Source organism: Ornithodoros turicata, unplaced genomic scaffold (assembly GCF_037126465.1).
Source record: "Ornithodoros turicata isolate Travis unplaced genomic scaffold, ASM3712646v1 ctg00001263.1, whole genome shotgun sequence".
Taxonomy (NCBI): Eukaryota; Metazoa; Arthropoda; class Arachnida; order Ixodida; family Argasidae; genus Ornithodoros; species Ornithodoros turicata.
The window spans coordinates 62,363-88,767 of NW_026999527.1; the positions used below are offsets into that span (position 1 = coordinate 62,363).

General features: G+C 46.0%; 2 protein-coding genes across 4 annotated transcripts; both read right to left on the bottom strand.

Moving 5' to 3' along the window:
* Positions 1 to 693: 693 nt before the first annotated feature.
* On the bottom strand, positions 694 to 1,365 carry LOC135376743 (zinc finger protein 235-like). Its single transcript, XM_064609231.1, has one exon. The coding sequence runs from the start codon at positions 1,363 to 1,365 to the stop codon at positions 694 to 696; it is 672 nt and encodes a 223-aa protein (XP_064465301.1).
* A 1,260-nt stretch (positions 1,366 to 2,625) lies between these two features.
* LOC135376740 (zinc finger protein 271-like) lies at positions 2,626 to 26,405 on the bottom strand. 3 transcript variants are annotated; one of them, XM_064609229.1, is made up of 6 exons: positions 26,383 to 26,405; positions 25,916 to 26,040; positions 24,336 to 24,421; positions 23,977 to 24,213; positions 22,244 to 22,396; positions 2,626 to 5,577 (listed from the first exon to the last, which is right to left on the bottom strand). In XM_064609229.1, exons 4-6 carry the CDS (start codon positions 24,185 to 24,187, stop codon positions 3,620 to 3,622), a joined length of 2,322 nt encoding a protein of 773 aa, XP_064465299.1. In that variant the 5' UTR covers positions 24,188 to 24,213; positions 24,336 to 24,421; positions 25,916 to 26,040; positions 26,383 to 26,405; the 3' UTR covers positions 2,626 to 3,619. The 3 variants fall into 3 exon arrangements, with proteins under 3 accessions (XP_064465299.1, XP_064465297.1, XP_064465298.1); XM_064609227.1 differs by having other exon boundaries at positions 26,358 to 26,383; XM_064609228.1 differs by lacking the exon at positions 26,383 to 26,405 and adding an exon at positions 26,257 to 26,354.

The window sequence follows — 26,405 nt, forward strand, 5'->3', positions numbered from 1 at the left end:
ACTCTTTCAAGTGTACTTGGTCCCTGCGCACTTGTATGGTCGCTATCCCAAGTGTGTCCTAGCTACATGTTAAGCCACAGGTTCGTGCTCTGGCAGAACTAGCTCTAGCAGCAGCTTCTCTAACTTTGTGTGTTTCTGCTCTACATGAACTCTGCAGTACAGAGGTTGCATCTGTATGGCATCACATCCATGTAGGTCTTATTGTTACACTGCAGGTTTGTGCTGTTTTTCAGGTCTGCAGAACAGAAAATGCTCTTCTATGGCTTCTCAGAGCCGTTTATAGGAAGAATTTGGCCATTCTCTGATCTTTTGCCGCCCGGAGATGGGGGAGCCGCCGTGACGTCACACACGTCATCGCTCCGCCCACTTGACCGGGATGAAAGACGACCCGCGACGGCACGGGGGAATTTCAAGGCTGTGCCTCCGCTCCAAAATGGCGAAATGGGAGATTTCAAGGCGATAGCTCTGATCCAAAATGGTGCCACTGGCCTTGGCGCCGCCCATCGTGTGACGTACGTCAAATGGCACGCTTTGGGACAGGCTCCTCCCAATGGCCAACCTCTCCTAATAAACGGCTCTGTGGCTTCTCACCTCAGGGTGCCTCCTTGTGATATTCCGTAGGACAGAGACCACACTTGTATCACGCTGCAAGTTTGAGTTATGGATGCACACCGCAGGACAGAGGTTGGAAGTTTATGGCTGCTCACCCGTGTGTGTCCGCTTGTGACGTGACAAGGTTCCGCACTGTCTGAACACTGGAGGACAGAGATCGCACTTGTATGGCTTCTCGCCCGTGTGTGTCCGCATGTGCTCCTGTAGGTTCCCTCTCAGGCTGAATTCTCCGTGGCAGACATCGCACTTGTATGGCTTCTCACCCGTGTGTGTCCGCTTGTGCTGCTGTAGGTTCCCTCTCAGGCTGAACTCTGCATGGCAGACATCGCACTTGTATGGCTTCTCACCTGTGTGTGTCCGCTTGTGCTGCTGCAGATGAGCACTCCGGCTGAACTCTGCAGGGCACTCATCACACTTGTATGGCTTCTTGCATGAATCTGTCCGCTTGTGCTGCTGTATGTTCCCGCTCAGGCTGAACTCTGCAGGGCAGACATCACTGTTGTGTTTCCTCTTGTCCGTATGCTTCGCCACATGGTTGTGGTCACTTCCAGACCATGAGAATGCACAGGGATAGATGTTGCACCCAGAACCCTTCTCTCCCATCTGAACATCCGTTGGAGGAGTAGTGGAACACTTTTCGGACTCATTGTGACAGTGTGAAAACATGTGGCATTCGAGGCTGGCTTTCGACATGGATGCAAGTGCACACGGCTTGCTCTGCTCTCGATGTCGCTCACCGGGTCGGTCATTCATAGTGAATAGTGCAGTGCTGGCTGTCGGGCTGCAGTTCTACTATTGTTGTGCTGATCTTGAACTGTGCATTTGAAGAAGTGCAACCTGAGTATTCTTGTTCACAAGTGCCTCTGGGCTTGTCCTTAATATGGAGCGTGTCAGTACTTTCTCCTGCACCTGTAATTTCATAAATCGGACATTATGAGGGCATACCAGTCCAGGCGCATCTCTGATTCTTGATCTTTGAAAACTAGGTGGCACCACATTCGCAATGCCTTGTTACACTGTCCGCGTTCCAACTCCACAAATAATCCCCATTGTGCACGACCTAGGCCACAAGCTCAAAGCAGCGCGCACAACCCTCCAGTATTTTCCGAGAGGTAAAGTGTAGGACTTTCAGACGGACTGCTCTTACTCAATTTGGGACAGTCACATCATTATGTTTCGTTTCTTTTCTTGTACGAATATTTTTGTTATTTCTGTTTTGTTGTCATATAATTAGGCTACGCTTATTTTTCTCGAGTCAGTGATGTCTGAACTCTGCTGTGCAGTTTTTAGTAATCTTCACACTATTCCTTGAATAGCTCAAAGCTGTACATGTGCATACTGTGTGCTCAGGGCTCTTCGTTTTCGGGTTAAACCAAATTTTTCAGGGTAGTTCCTCCCCGAACAAGATTTCCAGAACTGTGCGATGTAGAATCAAAGGCATTGCTGAAATTAATGAACACGTCCAAGGTCAGCAGCCAATTTTCAATGTTTTTAACAATGACCTTTTTTTGTACAAGGAGAGCAAGCTCAGTTGATCTATGTTGTCAAAAACAGAACTGCCTTTCAGTGAGAAGGTCATATTTTTTAAAATAATCGGCGAGTCATTTACAAATTACTGGTTCAAACCCCTTGGAAAAGAACCGGTGACACTGAGATGGGACAGTAATTAGAAGGGTAGTTTCTGTCACCGCTTTTGTAAATTACAATAACCTTGGCTACTCGCACACTGTCGGGGAAATTGCCAGTACATAAACAGAGAGAGAGAGAGATTATGGGTTTAATGGCACAAAGGCAACAAAGGCCTAAACAGATGCCTGCCTAATTCCATCATTTTTAGTGTGGGAATTTCTCGACCCTATTTATCCTATAACCCTACCCTAATACCCTATTATCACTCTCAATTAGAGAAGAATCCAGTAAAATCAAGTTTGTAGCGCAGTAGTTGTCCTAACTGTAGTTCTAGTAGTTCCAGTGTCCAGTCAACCGTCTCGGCACAAAAAATGTTGTCGAGACTGAGGTCACAGTTTTTAATCTCTCATACCACAAACGATTGTCTCTCCGCGATTTCTTCTGAGATGTCACTCACAAATTGTTACAAACTGTAATGCATTGTACAACATAGATGCTCGTCAAACAAAACGGGATTTTCAGGATTCCTCTTACAAGTTGTCTTGTAGAAATATTTCTCTTTCATTTCTTTGGGTTGATTTATTTGTTCATATTAGCAGTTGAAGATATAAGGCATAAAAGAAGCATTCATCATAAAAATAAACAGGAACAAGGAGAAAAAAAGGAATAAAGAGGCAAACAGGAAACAATGCAATGCATGTTGTTCATGGAAGTAAACCTTGGTTAGCAGATGAGGGCCACTGTATGGGTATCCCTTCATTGTCTGCCTGTTTCTCTGCACTCTTCTGTTTTCTTTTCTTTTTTTTTTTAAGTTTCACATGTGTCACCACCCAACCCAACTCTTTTTACCCTCGGTCTGTTCATGCGTGCGAGTCTCAGAATGTCGAACGCAAGTAAAATACGGTGGGAGACAGATTGCATCCGTACAACCTTCACCTCTCTCTGCATTAGCATGTGCTTCTTCAGGTCTCTGGGTTCAGGACATGCAACAGCACTGCACTGGCACTTTTTCAAGTGTACTTGGTCCCTGCGCACTTGCATGGTTGCCATCACAAGTGTGTCTTGGCTACATGTTAAGCCACAGGTTTTGTGCTCTGACTGAACTAGCTATAGCAGCTTCTTCTCTAACTCTGTCTGTTCCTGCTCCACATGAACTCTGTAATAGAGAAATTGCATTTGTTTGGCTTCACACCCATGTAGGTCTTCTTGTTACACTGCAGGTTTGTGTTGTGCCTCAGGTCTGCGGAACAGAGAATGTTTTTTTATGGCTTCTCATTCCAGGGTGCCTGCTTGTGATATTCTGAAGGACAGAGACCGCACTCGTATCGCACCACAAGTTTGTGCTGTGGATGAACACTGCACGACAGAGGTTGCAATTTTATGGCTCCTCACCCGTGTGTGTCCGCTTGTGACGTGACAAGGCTCCGCGCTGTCTGTACATTGCAGGACAAAGACCGCACTTGTATGGCTTCTCACCCGTGTGTGTCCGCTTGTGCTGCTGTAGGTTCCCTCTCAGGCTGAACTCTCCGTGGCAGACATTGCACTTGTATGGCTTCTTACCCGTGTGTGTCCGCTTGTGCTGCTGTAGGGTCCCTCTCAGGCTGAACTCTGCGTGGCAGACATCGCACTTGTATGGCTTCTCGCCTGTGTGTGTCCGCATGTGCTTCTGTAGGTCCGCGCCCCTGCTGCACTCCACAGGGCAGATATCGCACTTGTATGGCTTCACGCCCGTGTGTGTCCGCTTGTGCTGCTGTAGGCTCCCGCTGCGGCTGAACTCTGCGTGGCAGACATCGCACTTGTATGGCTTCTCGCCTGTGTGCGTCAGCATGTGCTGCTGTAGGTTACCGCTCTGGCTGAACTCTGCCTGGCAGACATCGCACTTGTATGGCTTCTCGCCCGTGTGCGTCCGCATGTGCTTCTGTAGGTTCCCTCTCAGGCTGAACTCTCCGTGGCAGACATCGCACTTGTATGGCTTCTCGCCTGTGTGCGTCAGCATGTGCTGCTGTAGGTTACCGCTCTGGCTGAACTCTGCCTGGCAGACATCGCACTTGTATGGCTTCTCACCCATGTGTGTCCGCTTGTGCTGCTGTAGGTTCCCTCTCAGGCTGAACTCTCCGTGGCAGACATTGCACTTGTATGGCTTCTTACCCGTGTGTGTCCGCTTGTGCTGCTGTAGGGTCCCTCTCAGGCTGAACTCTGCGTGGCAGACATCGCACTTGTATGGCTTCTCGCCTGTGTGTGTCCGCATGTGCTTCTGTAGGTCCGCGCCCCTGCTGCACTCCACAGGGCAGATATCGCACTTGTATGGCTTCACGCCCGTGTGTGTCCGCTTGTGCTGCTGTAGGCTCCCGCTGCGGCTGAACTCTGCGTGGCAGACATCGCACTTGTATGGCTTCTCGCCTGTGTGCGTCAGCATGTGCTGCTGTAGGTTACCGCTCTGGCTGAACTCTGCCTGGCAGACATCGCACTTGTATGGCTTCTCGCCCGTGTGCGTCCGCATGTGCTTCTGTAGGTTCCCGCTCTGGCTGAACTCTGTGTGGCAAACATCGCACTTGTATGGCTTCTCGCCAGTGTGCGTCCGCTTGTGCTGCTGTAGGCTCCCGCTGTGGCTGAATACTGCAGGGCAGACATCGCACTCGTATGGCTTCTCACCCGTGTGTCTGCGCTTGTGCTGCTGTAGGTGCCCAATCAGGCTGAACTCTGCATGGCAGACATTGCACATGTATGGCTTCTCGCCCGTGTGTGTGCACTGGTGACGCCGTAGGTTCCCGCGCTGGCTGAACTCAGCAGGGCAGACATCGCACTTGTATGGCTTATCGCCTGTGTGTGTCCGCTTGTGCTGCTCCAGGTGAGCATTCCGGGTGAACTCCGCAGGGCAGACATCACACTTGTATGGCTTCTTGGATGAATATGTCCTCTTGTGCTGCTGTAGGTTCCAGCTGATGCTGAACTCTGAAGCCATGTGGTTCTCGTCTCCTGCAGACCACGAGAATGCAGAGGGACAGGTGTTGCACCCAGAACCCATCCCTCCCATCTGAACATCCGATGGATGAGTAGTGGAACACTTTTCAGACTCGTTGTGACAGTGTGAAAACATGTGGCATTCGAGGCAGGCTTTCGACATGGATGCAAGTGCACACGGCTTGCTTTGGTCCCTATGTTGCTCAGCGTGTCGATCGTTCGTAGCGACTAGTGCAGTGCTGTCGAGCTGCAGTTCAACCGTTGTTGTGCTGATCTTGAACTGTGCATATGAAGAAGGGTAACCTGAGTATTCTTGTTCACAAGTGCGTCTGGGCTTGTCCTTAATATGGGGCGTATCAGTGCTGTCGCTTGCATCTGAAATTTCACAAATCGGACATTACGAGAAGCATTTCTGACTCCGGACTTTTGAAAAAATAGGTGGTGCCACATTCACAAAGCCCTGTCATGCCGTTTGCATTCCATCTCCACAAATAATCCCCATTGTGCGCGATTGAGGCCACAAGCTCAACGCAGCTCGCACCATGCTCCAGCATTTGCCAAGAAATGAAGAGTAGGACTTTCGGACTGAACCACCTGAGCTTAATCTGAGACAGTCACAGCGTGTTGTTTTTCCTTTCCCGTATGAGCATTTTTGTTAATTTTTGTATCAGTGTCATATAACTATGCTTAAATATGTACGGCTTATCTCCACCGTCTTGTGACTGTGAACGTGCAGGAAGGGCTTCCGAGCCATTATGCTAATTTGACACAGTTGAGCCATTCCAGCCAAAACTGGCTAAAGATGTACTAGCTCAGCCCTTTAGAGTAGACTGAAAAAAAAAAAGTTCATATTTCGTTACTGGTGTGCACGCGGAACGTAAGCTCTCTTTTTCACCACACTCACTGTGACTTCGGCTCATTTGCATATCAAAATTCGAGGATGCTTATTTTTACGCACATGCGTATTTCAGGATCTGTTCGACTTTAAGTATGGCTTGCAACAAGGATGGCCCACTCAGCCAGCCCTGTCGCTTGTAGAGGAAATCCCGATTAAAAAGTTAACCCCTCGAACGTTTTGAAGAATACCTAATTTTGTTCACTGAATTGATATTTTTTTTTCTTCGCAGTACGTGGCATTCCATAGAGGCTGGCGCATAAATTTCTGTTCTATGTAAAGAGATGGCGAAGATGTTACATTCTGCAGAAAGGTGACAGAGAATACACAAATGTAGGAAGCTCAAAGTATTTGGTAAATTCATCAATACCCAAAATATCGAAATGCTTCCTGAATGCCCCTGAGAATGAATGGGGACCCACGAGGAGCAGACGGCGGGTCATTTTTGTAGACAGAACGCGAGTGATCGCTGCTTGCTAAACCAGCCACACTGTCATCGTCCTCTTTGCTCAAAGAGCTCAGACGTCACCGCTTTCGTCTCTGCTGCCCGGACACATATCGCTGGTGTCAACGCCCGCTCACAAATCTCGTGGTAACTTTGTTTTTGTGACAAACGCGATGCATTAGAGCTTTAAAAACTGTTTAAAAACTTGCGCTGTCACCTCACGTTTTTCGCTTCAAACTGCGACATGAAGCTCACTCCAATACATATAGTGCTGCCCCCTACACCCTTGCAGAACCAGAACGTCGCGTGGATGAGTCACAATTTTTTAAAGCAATCAAACGAAAGCTGTTTTTCTGAAGACAAGTGATGCTCGTCCAGAGCGATTAAGGGGTCCAACTTCGAGAATGAGGCAGGGACGTTCGATCATCAGCAGTCAGGGACTCATGCAGAGAGACACTACCTCCACTACAAGCACGAATAATCTCGGGCTCCTATGAGAATGCTAACAGACCAAAATGTGTTCTGTCCTTAAAGGGATTCTTCGGAAGGAAAAAAAAATAGGTGAGCATCGTACCGAACATGAACCGCTCACTGGATACCGAATACAACATTCGCATTCATTTTGTGAGGGTAATTAATTCGTAAATGATAATACCAAACCAAACCAACATGCAAAGCACACAGCGGTTCGCCCGGAGGAACATACTGTGGCGACACCCGGCATTGTCGTCTGCTATGAAGCTTGCATTCTTCCATGCAGGATGACGTCAGCAGTGTTGCTTTCAGCGCCCTCTTGCTTCACAGAGGCGAAGCGCTCACTTCGTAATAATTCGTTTGAATAAAATCTGCGCACTTTGGGAATGCGATATTTCGTATGTATGTTCCTGACACCGCAAGGGTTACTGCTGTGTCACAATCGTGGTAAATTTTGTTGTGGAGTCGCACTTTAAGCTCTTACCATGCCACCCGAGTTGTTCTCATTCGTTGTGCCTATCAAAAAGATAGATGGACTCTTCCACTTCGACTCTTCCAATACCAGGCAAAGAAAATGCAGCAACGTCATCCACAGGCCACGAGGACGAGCAACACTTTTTCATGTTTTTTTGGTGCCCCCAATGTTCGAGAAAATAAAACCTTAATGGTTGCTTATATCCCACATACGGAGCACTAAATTTTATTTTTACTTGTGAAATGCTACTACAATCCCTAAGAGGGTTCAAGTAGGAGGGGCAGAGAAAGTCCAAAATAATTTACGAGGCACATACTATATTGCATCATGTAGTTGGGTTGAAAACATGCAAGCATAAACAGTTACGTCATAGTATTTTAAATGAATTAATTGATTAAATTTAATTCAAAAAGTTGTAGCAAATTTTGTGCGATTCTTTTACTCAGTGACCTGTATTGAGTACTTCTGTTTTATCATTTTTTTTCTTTTCACTGTTCTTCTGTTTCTACATACTACAGAAAGTGTATGGGTACTGCCGTAAATTTTACATGCTTTTTTTTTTTACTTACTGAGCTGCACTGAGTGCTTTTATTTTATAATTTTTCTTTTCACTATTCTCTTGTGCCATATTTGTACTTACTACATAAAGTTCATGTTTATGAGAATATGTAGTATAGGCTAATGTGTGTTTGATTCTTGCGCATTATTTATCTTTACTGTGTACTGCATACTTGTGTACTGTGTACTGTATTTCTGCACATTGCTGCCTAGTGTCAGTGCGGCCTCCGGATGCCCTCAAGCTACTGTGTTGTAGCTTTTTTTCTGGGGCCACCGCCATCTTTTGTTAGATGGAAACAGAAACAAACAAACAAAAAAGACACGTTTAGGCCTTTCACAAATGCCGTGACACCGTGGTGTGAGACCCGAGCATGTGACAGAGAATTCCATTCTTCGACGGTTCGAGGCGAGAACGAGTATTTAAAGCAGTCAGTCCTGCACTTTAGCAAGATCACGAGTTGTGTTCACAAGCTGTATCGCTGTGCTTATAGACTGTGGCGAAAGCCATGTTGACTGGTAGAGGAGAAATTCTTACTTGCCAGATAATTGGAAATACGCTTATATATATGATATGTTCTAATACCTCACTACATGTGCTCGGGAGGGATATCAGGTGGTAATTTGCGATGTTTAGTTTGCAACCTGTTTTAGGAATTGGAACAACCTTGGCTATCTTCCCATCATCCGGTATCTCCCCACGGATCAAAGATACGTTAAAACTAAGCAAAAGGTACTTGAAAAAATGGCTAGGAAGCAAGCGAGCTGGTGAAGATGATGCATAATGTAAAAACCCCGAGACTAGGGAACACGAAGGGACAGACACAACACGAAGTTTCAAACACTGTGTTTGAGACTTCGTGTTGTGTCTGTCCCTTCGTGTTCCCTAGTCTCGGGGTTTTTACATTATGCAAAAGGCACTTGGTGCTCCACTCGGCATACCGAAATGAATGCATGCAATTTTCTTATTCAAATTTATGTGCAATCTACCGTCATTTCACGTGTATAAGTCGCTCCGCAGATAAGCCGCAGGACTCGCTTTTAGGAACATTTTGAAAATTTTCGGGCAGGTAAGCTAAACTCGCAGACAAGCGTGGGCAGTATGACGCGACTAATCTGTGGGACAAAGGAGACCACAGAGGAAGAAGAAAATCCCTGTGGCCCATATTCCGGGGTCAGCATGGTGTACAACAGAGGAGGTCGGTTCTAGTATTCTACGATTCCACATCAAGAGATCCATCGTGTCAAGAGATCCACCGATGGATCTCTCAATTCGGAGCATCTCTTGACCCGTTGGATCTCTTGACCCGGTTCGATCTCTTGACTCGTCTGAGGGTTCGTCAGGCTTGGATCTTTTGACCCCTTTGTGTTACGTCGTTAACTCTAACACCGCTAAGCAGAAATTACTCGTATCGAAATACGAGGGACTCGATTTAGGTGCGGTATAAATAGAATACAAATGCAGGTGGCAAAACAACATCTCATTTTTATTGACTAACCAACTTACTTTGTAACACACAGAGTAGTCCAAGAAAAGCCGACAATTCTCTTATGTTATTTCTGTTAAAAACAGGTGGTTGGATTGTAAGATCAACCTGTTTGTAACACAAAATTTGTAGAAGTGCTGTCATTTGTTTTTTTTATTTTTTTAGCATTTTTCATTTTTTTTTCTTTTTTTAAAGATAGCTTCATATGCCCGAACATCAGTTTCCTTTTTTGTTTTTTGTGTGTTTTCCGTATCAAGTTTTTCCTTAATTTTTCCCGACGTCCACAAAAGGACTAAGACAAAGCACTTTGTTGCTGTGCCCATTATTATCGGTAACAAACTTGAGTTCTGGCATAAAGTGGGGACGGTGCGCCAATGGACACAAAAGTACGAAGACAGTCCAGCAGTATACCCTGCATTTTGGGGTTGAGGTCAATGAACATGACAGGTCAATGTTGATTGGAAAGCACAGTCAGACAGTATTTTCCCGCACAGTCAGTAAAAAAACAGAATAATGTGAAAAGGGGGGAGGGGCAATGAAAAGAACGCGGCAAGGATATGTTTTAAGCCCTGCGGCTTAAGATTCTTTGTAGGTTGAGCTCAATATTCTTGGTAACAAGCATCCGTTCTGGCATAGAGCGTTACGGCGCAAGGGGCAATGGACATAAGCCCATGGTGAAAGCCATGCTGAGTGGCAGAGAGGAAATTCTTACTTTCCAGATATTTGGAAATATGCTTATATACCGTATGTTCTAATACCTTACTACATGTGCTCAGACGGGATATCGGACGGTAATTTGCAATGTTTAGTTTGCAACCTGTTTCAGGAATTGGAACCTGGAAGTCACTGAGAAGGCGTGTTAGCTTGGCATGTATTTGTCCCTTCTATGTTGTTCCAGGCTCAGAACATCAGTTCTTTCATGTTCATCAGTTGCCGCCTGCGTCGATCCTGTCGTATAAATGTGTGTGTGAGTGAGCAAAAATGTAAGAGTGAAAAGAGGATGAGTGAGAGAGAGTGGCTGGTTTGTCCCTTCAGATGACGCACCCTGGAAGTCGCTGAGAAGGCGTGTTAGCTTAGCTCAATTGGTAGAGCCCTGGACCGGCAATCCAGAAGATGTGGGTTCAAGTCCTACAGCTGGCTAGCCTTTTCAGTGACTTTCATCTTTGATTGTTAATTTCTTAGGCAAATTGAGGCTTTGCATGTATTTGTCCCTTCTATGTTGTTCCAGGCTCAGAACATCAGTTCTTTCATGTTCATCAGTTGCCGCCTGCGTCGATCTTGTCGTATAAATGTGTGTGTGAGTGAGCAAAAATGTAAGAGTGAAAAGAGGATGAGTGAGAGAGAGTGGCTGGTTTGTCCCTTCAGATGACGCACCCTGGAAGTCGCTGAGAAGGCGTGTTAGCTTAGCTCAATTGGTAGAGCCCTGGACCGGCAATCCAGAAGATGTGGGTTCAAGTCCTACAGCTGGCTAGCCTTTTCAGTGACTTTCATCTTTGATTGTTAATTTCTTAGGCAAATTGAGGCTTTGCATGTATTTGTCCCTTCTATGTTGTTCCAGGCTCAGAACATCAGTTCTTTCATGTTCATCAGTTGCCGCCTGCGTCGATCCTGTCGTATAAATGTGTGTGTGAGTGAGCAAAAATGTAAGAGTGAAAAGAGGATGAGTGAGAGAGAGTGGCTGGTTTGTCCCTTCAGATGACGCACCCTGGAAGTCGCTGAGAAGGCGTGTTAGCTTAGCTCAATTGGTAGAGCCCTGGACCGGCAATCCAGAAGATGTGGGTTCAAGTCCTACAGCTGGCTAGCCTTTTCAGTGACTTTCATCTTTGATTGTTAATTTCTTAGGCAAATTGAGGCTTTGCATGTATTTGTCCCTTCTATGTTGTTCCAGGCTCAGAACATCAGTTCTTTCATGTTCATCAGTTGCCGCCTGCGTCGATCTTGTCGTATAAATGTGTGTGTGAGTGAGCAAAAATGTAAGAGTGAAAAGAGGATGAGTGAGAGAGAGTGGCTGGTTTGTCCCTTCAGATGACGCACCCTGGAAGTCGCTGAGAAGGCGTGTTAGCTTAGCTCAATTGGTAGAGCCCTGGACCGGCAATCCAGAAGATGTGGGTTCAAGTCCTACAGCTGGCTAGCCTTTTCAGTGACTTTCATCTTTGATTGTTAATTTCTTAGGCAAATTGAGGCTTTGCATGTATTTGTCCCTTCTATGTTGTTCCAGGCTCAGAACATCAGTTCTTTCATGTTCATCAGTTGCCGCCTGCGTCGATCCTGTCGTATAAATGTGTGTGTGAGTGAGCAAAAATGTAAGAGTGAAAAGAGGATGAGTGAGAGAGAGTGGCTGGTTTGTCCCTTCAGATGACGCACCCTGGAAGTCGCTGAGAAGGCGTGTTAGCTTAGCTCAATTGGTAGAGCCCTGGACCGGCAATCCAGAAGATGTGGGTTCAAGTCCTACAGCTGGCTAGCCTTTTCAGTGACTTTCATCTTTGATTGTTAATTTCTTAGGCAAATTGAGGCTTTGCATGTATTTGTCCCTTCTATGTTGTTCCAGGCTCAGAACATCAGTTCTTTCATGTTCATCAGTTGCCGCCTGCGTCGATCCTGTCGTATAAATGTGTGTGTGAGTGAGCAAAAATGTAAGAGTGAAAAGAGGATGAGTGAGAGAGAGTGGCTGGTTTGTCCCTTCAGATGACGCACCCTGGAAGTCGCTGAGAAGGCGTGTTAGCTTAGCTCAATTGGTAGAGCCCTGGACCGGCAATCCAGAAGATGTGGGTTCAAGTCCTACAGCTGGCTAGCCTTTTCAGTGACTTTCATCTTTGATTGTTAATTTCTTAGGCAAATTGAGGCTTTGCATGTATTTGTCCCTTCTATGTTGTTCCAGGCTCAGAACATCAGTTCTTTCATGTTCATCAGTTGCCGCCTGCGTCGATCTTGTCGTATAAATGTGTGTGTGAGTGAGCAAAAATGTAAGAGTGAAAAGAGGATGAGTGAGAGAGAGTGGCTGGTTTGTCCCTTCAGATGACGCACCCTGGAAGTCGCTGAGAAGGCGTGTTAGCTTAGCTCAATTGGTAGAGCCCTGGACCGGCAATCCAGAAGATGTGGGTTCAAGTCCTACAGCTGGCTAGCCTTTTCAGTGACTTTCATCTTTGATTGTTAATTTCTTAGGCAAATTGAGGCTTTGCATGTATTTGTCCCTTCTATGTTGTTCCAGGCTCAGAACATCAGTTCTTTCATGTTCATCAGTTGCCGCCTGCGTCGATCCTGTCGTATAAATGTGTGTGTGAGTGAGCAAAAATGTAAGAGTGAAAAGAGGATGAGTGAGAGAGAGTGGCTGGTTTGTCCCTTCAGATGACGCACCCTGGAAGTCGCTGAGAAGGCGTGTTAGCTTAGCTCAATTGGTAGAGCCCTGGACCGGCAATCCAGAAGATGTGGGTTCAAGTCCTACAGCTGGCTAGCCTTTTCAGTGACTTTCATCTTTGATTGTTAATTTCTTAGGCAAATTGAGGCTTTGCATGTATTTGTCCCTTCTATGTTGTTCCAGGCTCAGAACATCAGTTCTTTCATGTTCATCAGTTGCCGCCTGCGTCGATCCTGTCGTATAAATGTGTGTGTGAGTGAGCAAAAATGTAAGAGTGAAAAGAGGATGAGTGAGAGAGAGTGGCTGGTTTGTCCCTTCAGATGACGCACCCTGGAAGTCGCTGAGAAGGCGTGTTAGCTTAGCTCAATTGGTAGAGCCCTGGACCGGCAATCCAGAAGATGTGGGTTCAAGTCCTACAGCTGGCTAGCCTTTTCAGTGACTTTCATCTTTGATTGTTAATTTCTTAGGCAAATTGAGGCTTTGCATGTATTTGTCCCTTCTATGTTGTTCCAGGCTCAGAACATCAGTTCTTTCATGTTCATCAGTTGCCGCCTGCGTCGATCCTGTCGTATAAATGTGTGTGTGAGTGAGCAAAAATGTAAGAGTGAAAAGAGGATGAGTGAGAGAGAGTGGCTGGTTTGTCCCTTCAGATGACGCACCCTGGAAGTCGCTGAGAAGGCGTGTTAGCTTAGCTCAATTGGTAGAGCCCTGGACCGGCAATCCAGAAGATGTGGGTTCAAGTCCTACAGCTGGCTAGCCTTTTCAGTGACTTTCATCTTTGATTGTTAATTTCTTAGGCAAATTGAGGCTTTGCATGTATTTGTCCCTTCTATGTTGTTCCAGGCTCAGAACATCAGTTCTTTCATGTTCATCAGTTGCCGCCTGCGTCGATCCTGTCGTATAAATGTGTGTGTGAGTGAGCAAAAATGTAAGAGTGAAAAGAGGATGAGTGAGAGAGAGTGGCTGGTTTGTCCCTTCAGATGACGCACCCTGGAAGTCGCTGAGAAGGCGTGTTAGCTTAGCTCAATTGGTAGAGCCCTGGACCGGCAATCCAGAAGATGTGGGTTCAAGTCCTACAGCTGGCTAGCCTTTTCAGTGACTTTCATCTTTGATTGTTAATTTCTTAGGCAAATTGAGGCTTTGCATGTATTTGTCCCTTCTATGTTGTTCCAGGCTCAGAACATCAGTTCTTTCATGTTCATCAGTTGCCGCCTGCGTCGATCCTGTCGTATAAATGTGTGTGTGAGTGAGCAAAAATGTAAGAGTGAAAAGAGGATGAGTGAGAGAGAGTGGCTGGTTTGTCCCTTCAGATGACGCACCCTGGAAGTCGCTGAGAAGGCGTGTTAGCTTAGCTCAATTGGTAGAGCCCTGGACCGGCAATCCAGAAGATGTGGGTTCAAGTCCTACAGCTGGCTAGCCTTTTCAGTGACTTTCATCTTTGATTGTTAATTTCTTAGGCAAATTGAGGCTTTGCATGTATTTGTCCCTTCTATGTTGTTCCAGGCTCAGAACATCAGTTCTTTCATGTTCATCAGTTGCCGCCTGCGTCGATCCTGTCGTATAAATGTGTGTGTGAGTGAGCAAAAATGTAAGAGTGAAAAGAGGATGAGTGAGAGAGAGTGGCTGGTTTGTCCCTTCAGATGACGCACCCTGGAAGTCGCTGAGAAGGCGTGTTAGCTTAGCTCAATTGGTAGAGCCCTGGACCGGCAATCCAGAAGATGTGGGTTCAAGTCCTACAGCTGGCTAGCCTTTTCAGTGACTTTCATCTTTGATTGTTAATTTCTTAGGCAAATTGAGGCTTTGCATGTATTTGTCCCTTCTATGTTGTTCCAGGCTCAGAACATCAGTTCTTTCATGTTCATCAGTTGCCGCCTGCGTCGATCCTGTCGTATAAATGTGTGTGTGAGTGAGCAAAAATGTAAGAGTGAAAAGAGGATGAGTGAGAGAGAGTGGCTGGTTTGTCCCTTCAGATGACGCACCCTGGAAGTCGCTGAGAAGGCGTGTTAGCTTAGCTCAATTGGTAGAGCCCTGGACCGGCAATCCAGAAGATGTGGGTTCAAGTCCTACAGCTGGCTAGCCTTTTCAGTGACTTTCATCTTTGATTGTTAATTTCTTAGGCAAATTGAGGCTTTGCATGTATTTGTCCCTTCTATGTTGTTCCAGGCTCAGAACATCAGTTCTTTCATGTTCATCAGTTGCCGCCTGCGTCGATCCTGTCGTATAAATGTGTGTGTGAGTGAGCAAAAATGTAAGAGTGAAAAGAGGATGAGTGAGAGAGAGTGGCTGGTTTGTCCCTTCAGATGACGCACCCTGGAAGTCGCTGAGAAGGCATGTTAGCTTAGCTCAATTGGTAGAGCCCTGGACCGGCAATCCAGAAGATGTGGGTTCAAGTCCTACAGCTGGCTAGCCTTTTCAGTGACTTTCATCTTTGATTGTTAATTTCTTAGGCAAATTGAGGCTTTGCATGTATTTGTCCCTTCTATGTTGTTCCAGGCTCAGAACATCAGTTCTTTCATGTTCATCAGTTGCCGCCTGCGTCGATCCTGTCGTATAAATGTGTGTGTGAGTGAGCAAAAATGTAAGAGTGAAAAGAGGATGAGTGAGAGAGAGTGGCTGGTTTGTCCCTTCAGATGACGCACCCTGGAAGTCGCTGAGAAGGCGTGTTAGCTTAGCTCAATTGGTAGAGCCCTGGACCGGCAATCCAGAAGATGTGGGTTCAAGTCCTACAGCTGGCTAGCCTTTTCAGTGACTTTCATCTTTGATTGTTAATTTCTTAGGCAAATTGAGGCTTTGCATGTATTTGTCCCTTCTATGTTGTTCCAGGCTCAGAACATCAGTTCTTTCATGTTCATCAGTTGCCGCCTGCGTCGATCCTGTCGTATAAATGTGTGTGTGAGTGAGCAAAAATGTAAGAGTGAAAAGAGGATGAGTGAGAGAGAGTGGCTGGTTTGTCCCTTCAGATGACGCACCCTGGAAGTCGCTGAGAAGGCATGTTAGCTTAGCTCAATTGGTAGAGCCCTGGACCGGCAATCCAGAAGATGTGGGTTCAAGTCCTACAGCTGGCTAGCCTTTTCAGTGACTTTCATCTTTGATTGTTAATTTCTTAGGCAAATTGAGGCTTTGCATGTATTTGTCCCTTCTATGTTGTTCCAGGCTCAGAACATCAGTTCTTTCATGTTCATCAGTTGCCGCCTGCGTCGATCCTGTCGTATAAATGTGTGTGTGAGTGAGCAAAAATGTAAGAGTGAAAAGAGGATGAGTGAGAGAGAGTGGCTGGTTTGTCCCTTCAGATGACGCACCCCGGAAGTCGCTGAGAAGGCGTGTTAGCTTAGCTCAATTGGTAGAGCCCTGGACCGGCAATCCAGAAGATGTGGGTTCAAGTCCTACAGCTGGCTAGCCTTTTCAGTGACTTTCATCTTTGATTGTTAATTTCTTAGGCAAATTGAGGCTTTGCATGTATTTGTCCCTTCTATGTTGTTCCAGGCTCAGAACATCAGTTCTTTCATGTTCATCAGTTGCCGCCTGCGTCGATCCTGTCGTATAAATGTGTGTGTGAGTGAGCAAAAATGTAAGAGTGAAAAGAGGATGAGTGAGAGAGAGTGGCTGGTTTGTCCCTTCAGATGACGCACCCTGGAAGTCGCTGAGAAGGCGTGTTAGCTTAGCTCAATTGGTAGAGCCCTGGACCGGCAATCCAGAAGATGTGGGTTCAAGTCCTACAGCTGGCTAGCCTTTTCAGTGACTTTCATCTTTGATTGTTAATTTCTTAGGCAAATTGAGGCTTTGCATGTATTTGTCCCTTCTATGTTGTTCCAGGCTCAGAACATCAGTTCTTTCATGTTCATCAGTTGCCGCCTGCGTCGATCCTGTCGTATAAATGTGTGTGTGAGTGAGCAAAAATGTAAGAGTGAAAAGAGGATGAGTGAGAGAGAGTGGCTGGTTTGTCCCTTCAGATGACGCACCCCGGAAGTCGCTGAGAAGGCGTGTTAGCTTAGCTCAATTGGTAGAGCCCTGGACCGGCAATCCAGAAGATGTGGGTTCAAGTCCTACAGCTGGCTAGCCTTTTCAGTGACTTTCATCTTTGATTGTTAATTTCTTAGGCAAATTGAGGCTTTGCATGTATTTGTCCCTTCTATGTTGTTCCAGGCTCAGAACATCAGTTCTTTCATGTTCATCAGTTGCCGCCTGCGTCGATCCTGTCGTATAAATGTGTGTGTGAGTGAGCAAAAATGTAAGAGTGAAAAGAGGATGAGTGAGAGAGAGTGGCTGGTTTGTCCCTTCAGATGACGCACCCCGGAAGTCGCTGAGAAGGCGTGTTAGCTTAGCTCAATTGGTAGAGCCCTGGACCGGCAATCCAGAAGATGTGGGTTCAAGTCCTACAGCTGGCTAGCCTTTTCAGTGACTTTCATCTTTGATTGTTAATTTCTTAGGCAAATTGAGGCTTTGCATGTATTTGTCCCTTCTATGTTGTTCCAGGCTCAGAACATCAGTTCTTTCATGTTCATCAGTTGCCGCCTGCGTCGATCCTGTCGTATAAATGTGTGTGTGAGTGAGCAAAAATGTAAGAGTGAAAAGAGGATGAGTGAGAGAGAGTGGCTGGTTTGTCCCTTCAGATGACGCACCCCGGAAGTCGCTGAGAAGGCGTGTTAGCTTAGCTCAATTGGTAGAGCCCTGGACCGGCAATCCAGAAGATGTGGGTTCAAGTCCTACAGCTGGCTAGCCTTTTCAGTGACTTTCATCTTTGATTGTTAATTTCTTAGGCAAATTGAGGCTTTGCATGTATTTGTCCCTTCTATGTTGTTCCAGGCTCAGAACATCAGTTCTTTCATGTTCATCAGTTGCCGCCTGCGTCGATCCTGTCGTATAAATGTGTGTGTGAGTGAGCAAAAATGCAAGAGTGAAAAGAGGATGAGTGAGAGAGAGTGGCTGGTTTGTCCCTTCAGATGACGCACCCCGGAAGTCGCTGAGAAGGCGTGTTAGCTTAGCTCAATTGGTAGAGCCCTGGACCGGCAATCCAGAAGATGTGGGTTCAAGTCCTACAGCTGGCTAGCCTTTTCAGTGACTTTCATCTTTCATCGTTAATTTCTTAGGCAAATTGAGGCTTTGCATGTATTTGTCCCTTCTATGTTGTTCCAGGCTCAGAACATCAGTTCTTTCATGTTCATCAGTTGCCGCCTGCGTCGATCCTGTCGTATAAATGTGTGTGTGAGTGAGCAAAAATGTAAGAGTGAAAGAAGGATGAGTGAGAGAGAGTGGCTGGTTTGTCCCTTCAGATGACGCACCCTGGAAGTCGCTGAGAAGGCGTGTTAGCTTAGCTCAATTGGTAGAGCCCTGGACCGGCAATCCAGAAGTTAGTACCATCAGTGGGGGTGGGTCTGCTGGGTATTCCAGCTGCTCGGCCTCCACCTCTGCGGTCTCGTCTCCGGATGCGATGGGTACCCCCGTGGGTATCCCTGTGGGCGTTCCCGCAAGTATTCCCACGGGTACTCGCAATGGTGCTCCCGTGGGTAATCCCGTGAGTACTCTCTTGGGTGTTCCTGTGTGTGCATTCTGCCGGCGGGGTGGTGCGGGTAGTTCTCGTGACGCCTGTTGCGTACATAATATCTTCGTCTTGTGTGCTTCTCTCCCTCTAAAAAATCGCTTATCTTCTGTGCGAGAAGCTGAGCAACCATTGCGCTTCCCTCTGGCGAGAAATGGATATCTACCATTCCTGATGATTCCAGATCACTGAGAATGTAGTAGCTGTTGAGGAATACCATCCTAGGAGTTTTGTGGCATGCCACTTGCATACTTTTCTTTACTTATTTTATATTTTTCTGGACTTCCTGGCCTCGTTCCTTCGTGAAGGGGTTAGAGCATATGCACACTGTGTGTTTGGGGTGTTCTTCGAGCCATTGGGCCACCTTAACTGTCAAAAGCGACGTTATTTGCTCGGGATCCATGCCGTTTAGTATGTCGTTAAGCCCCGCCATGATGATAGTTAGAGCTTCTTCATCCTCTCCATATGGCACTTTGGTCATTTCGTTCAGAATTTCGTCAGTTTTCGCTCCCGGCTTTCCGTACACGGTTACTCTTCTATCACCTGCCAGCTCTCCGAGAAGCGGTCTCTTCAATCTATTTATGTTTGAGTCTCCTATCAATCTAACTCACCTTGGTTGTCTAACTTGTCGGGGGTTGTCGCAGGGGGTCGCTTTGTTAGGGCTGACCCCATTTGAGGCATTGCTGGGGTGTCCCGAGCCTGAGGGGGTGGGATTTAGCCTTGCGGCTTCCTGCCCTACTTTTGCTGCCCTTGCGTAGGGGCTTCCTTCTCCATTTTCTTGTACTTGGTCGCCATTACGTTGCATGACGGGTTGGGCTTCGTTTGTGGTTGTTGACTCAATTGTGTCTGCGTTGACTTGCGTTGTTTGCGGCGTTTTTCGGAGTTCGATATTTTCTTGCTCTACTGTGTTTAACTTTTTGGTAAGTTCCCGGATGACGTCCCGTTGGGCTTTGTTTTCATCTCCGAGTGTCTTCACTTTGTCCTCTAAGGCGCTTACGAGCTCCTCAAGTTTCATGTACGTTGCCTCCCGGTTACTAATATCCTGTTCGATACTTTCGAACCTTTCACATATTTTGCACTTTAACACTTCCTGCGATTTTTGAGCCTCCTCAAAGTTGCTGTAGTTGGTTTCGTCTACGTATAGCCATCGCAGACAGAAGTCGCACTGGATGGAGTTGTCAACTTTGTTCACGGTCCTCTTTCTTCCCATGTCAACAGTGTCTCTCTTCTTGCCAAGGCGAATAGGTAATAAAAGGATTCCACTGACCTTTCCGAAGTTTCAATTTCGCGCTGCCACCGCTCTTCCGACCTCTTGAGGCTCCTCAAGGAGCTGAGGGCCTGAGAGGCGCTGGTAGACAGGCAGGAGAGCAGCAGCAACATGCCTCGGCAGCTTGTACTTGTGACGTGGCTGCGACTCTCCTTCAGCATCTGCTGCCCTGTGCCTGCACCAGCTCAGAGGTCCTGGCGGACAGAGTTCATGATGAGATTCTTCATCAGTAGATGTCACATGATAAAATGTAGCCATCACTGCCCTCTTCATATCCTGTACTTCAGAATTGTTCCTTAGGGCCATCCCGTAGTAGGTTGTGAACTTCTTGATCAGGTCCTGTGTCAGGCCGCCTCTTCCTTCAAGGGGTTGCTCCTTTTTGCTCTTAGCTACAATTTAACGTAGCGCAGATCCCATTCTTTTCTGTACGTGATTGATACAGTCCTCTTTTGTCAAGGGGATAAAGCCGTAGGTCTGATCCTCACATAGGGCAAGGTACATGCGGCTATCACCATCGCACACTATGTTGGTGTAGTGTAGGTCGTTCTTAGACAGGGAACGTCTGAACATCACCAATGCTGCCTCAACTTCCATTCGTCCTGAATTCACGTCAGTGTTCTTCTGGCAGCTGTGCTGTTCTTTCCATATGATGTATTCGTCATCATACTCCTTTGGTGCCAGTGTGCAGCCATGGCAGTAGTTGGACAGAACAACTGAATCAATGACGAGACCCGAGTAGAATTCAATTATTGTGCCTACGCCAATGTGTAACATGTGCCCGCGTGTCATCCATGTTCTGTCATAAACAACTGTGATACTTTTGTTGAATCCCGGGTCCATTTTCTTGTACATTTCACGCACCGCACCTACAGCATCTGAAAACACGTTCTTCGCAGCTTCAGAAGCAGCTCCTTGAAAGGTCCCCTTCAAATGCTTTTGGAATGTCTTGTGGTGAAGTCCACGGTGCGATACATTCATAATGGACCAGAAGTCCGTCAATGCAGTCGACCCCTTGCCAATGCTTTTTATCGCCTGCATAGCCCTCATGTTCACCTCAAAGGTCCTTCTGCTCTCGGTCCTCGCAGATGACGACTGTTCAGCGATGCTACCACAATTCCTGCAGGTTACAGCAAGCTTCACCGCTAACCTGTGTCGTGTGCCTGTCACCAGTGTCACTCCGGGTTCCAAACACTCCTGGCACAGCATTTCCTTTACTAACTCATTCAATGCTGACAGTTGGCACATCAAGAACTCTTCCGTACCTGAGGTGCCTTCGGGTAATTCACTTTCGCCGATCAGTTTCAGTTTTTGCTCTGTCGCAGAAAACTCACGTGCATCCTCTTGTGACACAAAAGTAGGCTCCAGGTGTGCTTGAACTGTGCGACCAGTTCGACCTGTGCTAGTAGATGGCATCACAGCACTTTCATCACTTGCATGAGTTGCAGGTGAAGCATCCGCGACGCTGGTATCTTGCTGCGCAACAACAAAGGAATCACTTTCGGATTCCGGCAAAGCTATGGCGGTCTTCTTCGCCAACGGCGGGGATTTCCGCTTACAAGCCCCGAAGCGGTGCCTTGTGTGAAACTTCGACTCCGAAGATCATTTGTCCATAATCGAACAAGTAATTTGCTAATCGTACAGAGAAATGCAGATACCAAAACTTTCCAGCCGGCGGGCGCACGGAGGAATCCGTCGTCCAGGCAGTGAAAGAGCTCGTAACCAAGGGCAACCGCGGAGCGGACCAATCACAGGGCGCGAAAGTGCAGGCAGCCAATAGCTTCCGCGCTGGGTGCCCTCAAACTTTTGCAACTTGTGGCTAGGCTATTCATTGGAGGAGTCAGCTGAAGCGGGAATTTTGAAGACGAAAAGATTCTCTTTCCAACAGTGCCAAGATGGTGGTGCCCAGTGCTCTAGTTCGGGAGCTACGTATATCGGAAAATTGACATTTTTTTGATAATTTCGACGCGTATCGCGCTACATGCCTCAGAAAAAAAAATTGGGGGGGCATTTAGAGATCACTTTGAGCCAAAATACTTTGAGATCACACAGAACATGGATTATAGAGACCAGAAATAAAGTTTTCCAAAAATGGATTTCTTGACATTTTTTTCAAGTTGAAAGCCGCGTCCTCCTTTAATATTGGAGGTACCGTTATCTCAAAGATCGTAATCATAATAATTAATCAACATAATAATAATAAGCATAAACATCAATGTGCACAGCCGGTGCGTGACGAGCAGAAAACTGAAGGAGTTTCTGTTGCATCCCTGTTTTTTGTCTGTATGATGCCATGCAGTTTGGTGTTGACTAATATTCCTGTCATATAGGCAGTCTTCAATCACCATTGTAGCCAATGGCCATTGGGATCATGCGCAGCGCCACCAACACATTAACTTTCCAAAGAGCATCGCATCTAACTGACTCTCAATCGTTGACTGGTTACAGTGGGTGGCACTACACACACGTTGAATGGCTGTGGGTTTCAATGGTTATTGAAGACTGCCCGTATGAGAGCCTGGGTATATAAATTCCCTCGAACATTTTGTATTTACCTTCAGATGTTGAATCGGAGTTGTGTCCTATCTGGTCCTCTTCCTTCAAGACGGCAACATTATAAGGCTCTGTCTTCACTTCTATGATTGGTTGTTCATTCGAAGATTCCTCTCGAGGTTCTTCTTTAATGCGACACATCCGAGCCGTAACTCCTGCGGCAAAACAAAAAACGGAAGAAGTAAGCCATGTTGCAAATCTCATGCGACGGTTTATCACCATCCCCTTTTTGAAACTAATCGCACTCTGTTTTAACCTATCCGTGCACACTGCATTCAAAACTGTCAGTCGACAAAACTAGAAATACACAGTGACTATATGGGGTGAGAAAGCTGGTGTTAAGGTAAAAATCCCGATTTAGGCACGGAAAATGCCATTATAGGCCCGACACTATAAATTAACTTTTTTCAGCTGTAGCACTGAAAGCGCAAAAAGAAAATGAACAAATCGGTTTCATCCACAGCAACAATACCGTAAATGGCAGTTGTGACTGTTTTCCTTATCTTTTGCTGCACGAAATGCAAAACATATTGATCATACCAAGGCTTCTGGTCATTGCCACCTGTTCCACAACACTTCACAGAAGGACATGCAGGATGTACCGTAATCCTAGAGTACTATTAGCCACAGCTTACATGCGATTTTTTTTTTCTTGCAGGCTCTCTGCGCCACATCCAATGGGACGATGTTGAAATATGTACATCGTGTAAGAACAAAACATTCGAAAATAAATCTGTTAAAGATCAAACTTGCAAAATACACCCATAAATGCGAATCATAAGAAAAGCCACACTGTTCAAGCAGGCTCCGAAAAATAAACCTTGAAGAATAAACGCCTTAGAAATAAATCTTTTAAAATCCACCGTCCCTAATTGGTGGACAGCCAATAGCTCTATGTCTGCCGCGGAAAACAGTGCGCTCATTGCGCTTGGGGCTAGCCAGGGCAAGAAGTGTAAATGAGTATCTCGCTACAGCGGACGTAGGTTGTCTGTCTGTATATGGCCCGTGTTCAGTGTTGCCAACTTAGAGGGGCGATGTCGTCTGGTTTGGCAGCTGGCAAATTTTTTTGGTCGTGTATCCTGGCCGGCTTTATCTCTCTCTGCCTATCCTTTTTTTGTGTGTGTGTGCACACTTTCCCTACCTTTCTTTTCTGGACATGGTCCACTAAACATTTGTTTGTCGAGAGGACACAAGCATTTCGGCGCGATGTTGTGCGTGCGCTCCTCAGTGACGGTTCGTCGCTTGTTACAGAGTAGGTGCTGGGGCTTTCGGATTTTTTTCTTCAACTGAAATTCCATATAAAGGCTCTTACTTATCCTACTTATGCCCACCGTGTCAAATGAGCGTGTGTGCAGTCTGGTTGCGCTACAAAAGTGCTGAGGCAGTCGTAAAGATTCGAATTCGAAGCGCTGTCTCCTGGCTTCCACTCACATTGGCGCCACTTTAAATCCTGCTACATGTAATGGATAGCCACGTTCTCTCCACCATCTTACCCAAGCCTATTAGCCTAGTCCACAGCTCAGCTGGCTCAAGGGTCAAGGGTGAGTGCCCGTATTCATACACATATCGTCCTCATCACTTTAAGACTGGATATTTTGAAATTCGAAGTTGTTAGGCGAAGAAATGTAATTGATAACAGTACACGCATGAGTACGAAACACCATATTAGCGTGTTCTGCCAAAGATCGTCCATAAAACATTCACACCTTAAGTATATTGTTTAGAAAGATTTTACCACAAGCATCAGCTGCTGATGGAGACTCGTTGTGACGCTGTTGCTGTATCTGTCTCTCTTCTGGCAGGCATGCAACATCAGGTGGTTCCGACTTCACTCTCACGAGCTGACCACTCATCTCTAGTGGGAGCTGCACTTCTTGGAGTTGTGAATCCGAGGGGATGGAACGTGAAGACTCAAAGACATGAGTATGTCTTGCCTCTTCCTTCATGAGGAGTAAATCGTTTGTTGTCCTCGACCCATGTAAATTAGGAAAATGAGAAAAGTGGGACCAGAAGCGGGACAAATACAGAAACGGTTTCTGTAAGCTCAAACCAAAGCAAAAATGCTCAACAGTGTATGAATTAAAGTGACAACTCACTGCGTGTCAAAGGGTCAGCCGTATCTGCATGGGTTCCCAGTCAAGACAGAAGAAGCACCATCGAGGGGTTCTTGTCTAAATCTCCTGTAAAGATTGTTTCTTGTTAAGTAAGAAGCACGATGCTCGTTGAAAGGCAACCCCGAGATACAGTAAAATACACAAATTCTTCCAGGATACCCCCAATGTTACCGGATGAACCGTAAACTGCACAAACCTTTGTTATCCTCTTTTTTACTACCCGCGTCCCGAACGCGGCGGTTTTGACTCATTTGCGTATCAAAATTTGGGTGATGGACATTTTAACGCACCGTGTTTCAGAATTTGTAATTTTTGGTAATTAGGCGTCTGGTAGTTGCACACTTTCTTCGACCGTATGTCTGCCTAGCCGTAGAACTCAGCTGCAAAGACGCCATCTATATTGCTCTCATAATCTTGTAACGAAGATTCTGTAAAGGCTAAATATAAACACCCTGTAGAATGTTTCAAAGCAGAATTTGATATTCTTGTTGAATGAAAAACTAACTGAATAATAGTTCCGTTTTCAGGGAAAAAATATATCCGTATACTCGTTCCGAAATATAATTTATGTAACACGTTTTTCGTTTACTACGGGAAATAACTAGATCAACTCCCAAGTCCGCATTCTTTCCGTAAATCTGGAAGCAATCGAAAAGCCAAGCCACGTTAATTTACAACTTGTAAAGTAACTTTCCTAGTTAGTTCCGAGAGTTCTTTCTAAAACTGTTTCAGTCTGAAGCAACATAAAGAGACGAAAGAGAAAACCAGCCATCAGCCAATCAGGATTTCGGCACAATCATGACGTGCAAAAAAAAAAGAAAAAGAAGACAAAAAACAAACGCGGTCGGTGGATTCAAAAGATTCTACTCGCCATTTATTGCAATTGGAATTCGCATTCCCGAACCCCTGCCTAGGATTCAGGGATTCTGTTGGCCCATCCCTACTTGTAACGGAAACTGAAACAGAGGCAGTAACGGAAACAGAAAAGATTCCGTTAAATTCCACCGGATGCTATCCACCTCGTCCGCTGATTCCACGGTCACGTGTCATGTCTTCCGTCTAGAGTTTAGCTCGTAATGCAGTTTTAGAAAAAATATTTTCATGAGCTTGCGACCGTGTGTGCTTGGAGAGGGACCTTGGATTGTGTAGCACTAATGAGGAATACAAGAATACTGAGACCGGTGGCTATTGGGGAAGACAGCCTGGCAAACACCTACGCAAGAGTAGTCAAAGTCTTTCATGACGGTGATGTTGCCGAGATACCAATACCACATGCCTTGCTCTATGGGGACAGTTCTTTTTAGAGAATCTTTTCTGTCAGTTATACGGATGTTTTTATGCAGAGACCAGAGGACATGTTAGCATGTGCACCTTAATCTTGATGCAGTTCTTTTTGTTTATAGTCGCACAAAGAAAACCAGTCCTGATAGCTTTCCTTTCAAGGGTACATGTATTCAGGCTTCATTGTAGTTTTGAGTACTCGCTTTCAAAAATTAGAACACCCGTTGCAACATTTAATTATATCCGCAGGCCGATGTCACACGGCTAGATAGAACTCACTGTAGAACTCCTGAAGATGAAGCCTCGTTTTTCACACTTGCTTGTGCATGGGTGTCTGTGTCCTGTTCACTGGGGTTGTTTTGTTCCGGGTGCTTATCCCCGATTGTTGTTCGTCCCAGATGATCCTAGAGCAGTATGTAAGCGCTGAACAAAAGATCACATCAATAACAATAACAGGGAGTATGTAGATTCACACTTTAAAAGCGATTTTAAATAACAGTGCCGGGAAACAAACAAAGGACGACACAACACACAGCGCAGCACAGATTTAGATTTACGCGCGTCATGTCAGTCAGTGAACAGTGAAGATTCCCATGCCATCTCCATTGACAGATACCCACGTTGCTTTTGCCTCGAAGTGAACAGTAAAGGCTACTTCTAAGTGACTCTCGAAGCTACTTTGTCATTACTAGAAGCGTACTAGAAGCTTTAAAGTTTGTACCGATCATGTTTACATGCTTGCTTACCGCCATTGAAGGAAGGAGGAAAG

Excerpts from the sequence above, each read along its gene's own strand:
- LOC135376743 (XM_064609231.1), bottom strand. The coding sequence starts at position 1,365 with ATGAATGACCGACCCGGTGAGCGACATCGAGAGCAGAGCAAGCCGTGT.
- LOC135376740 (XM_064609229.1), bottom strand. The coding sequence starts at position 24,187 with ATGAAGGAAGAGGCAAGACATACTCATGTCTTTGAGTCTTCACGTTCC. Across the intron at positions 22,397-23,976 it reads ATCAGCAGCTGATGCTTGTG|GAGTTACGGCTCGGATGTGT; the intron begins GTAAAATCTTTC and ends GTTTTGCCGCAG. Across the intron at positions 5,578-22,243 it reads CTCCGATTCAACATCTGAAG|ATGCAAGCGACAGCACTGAT; the intron begins GTAAATACAAAA and ends GTGAAATTTCAG.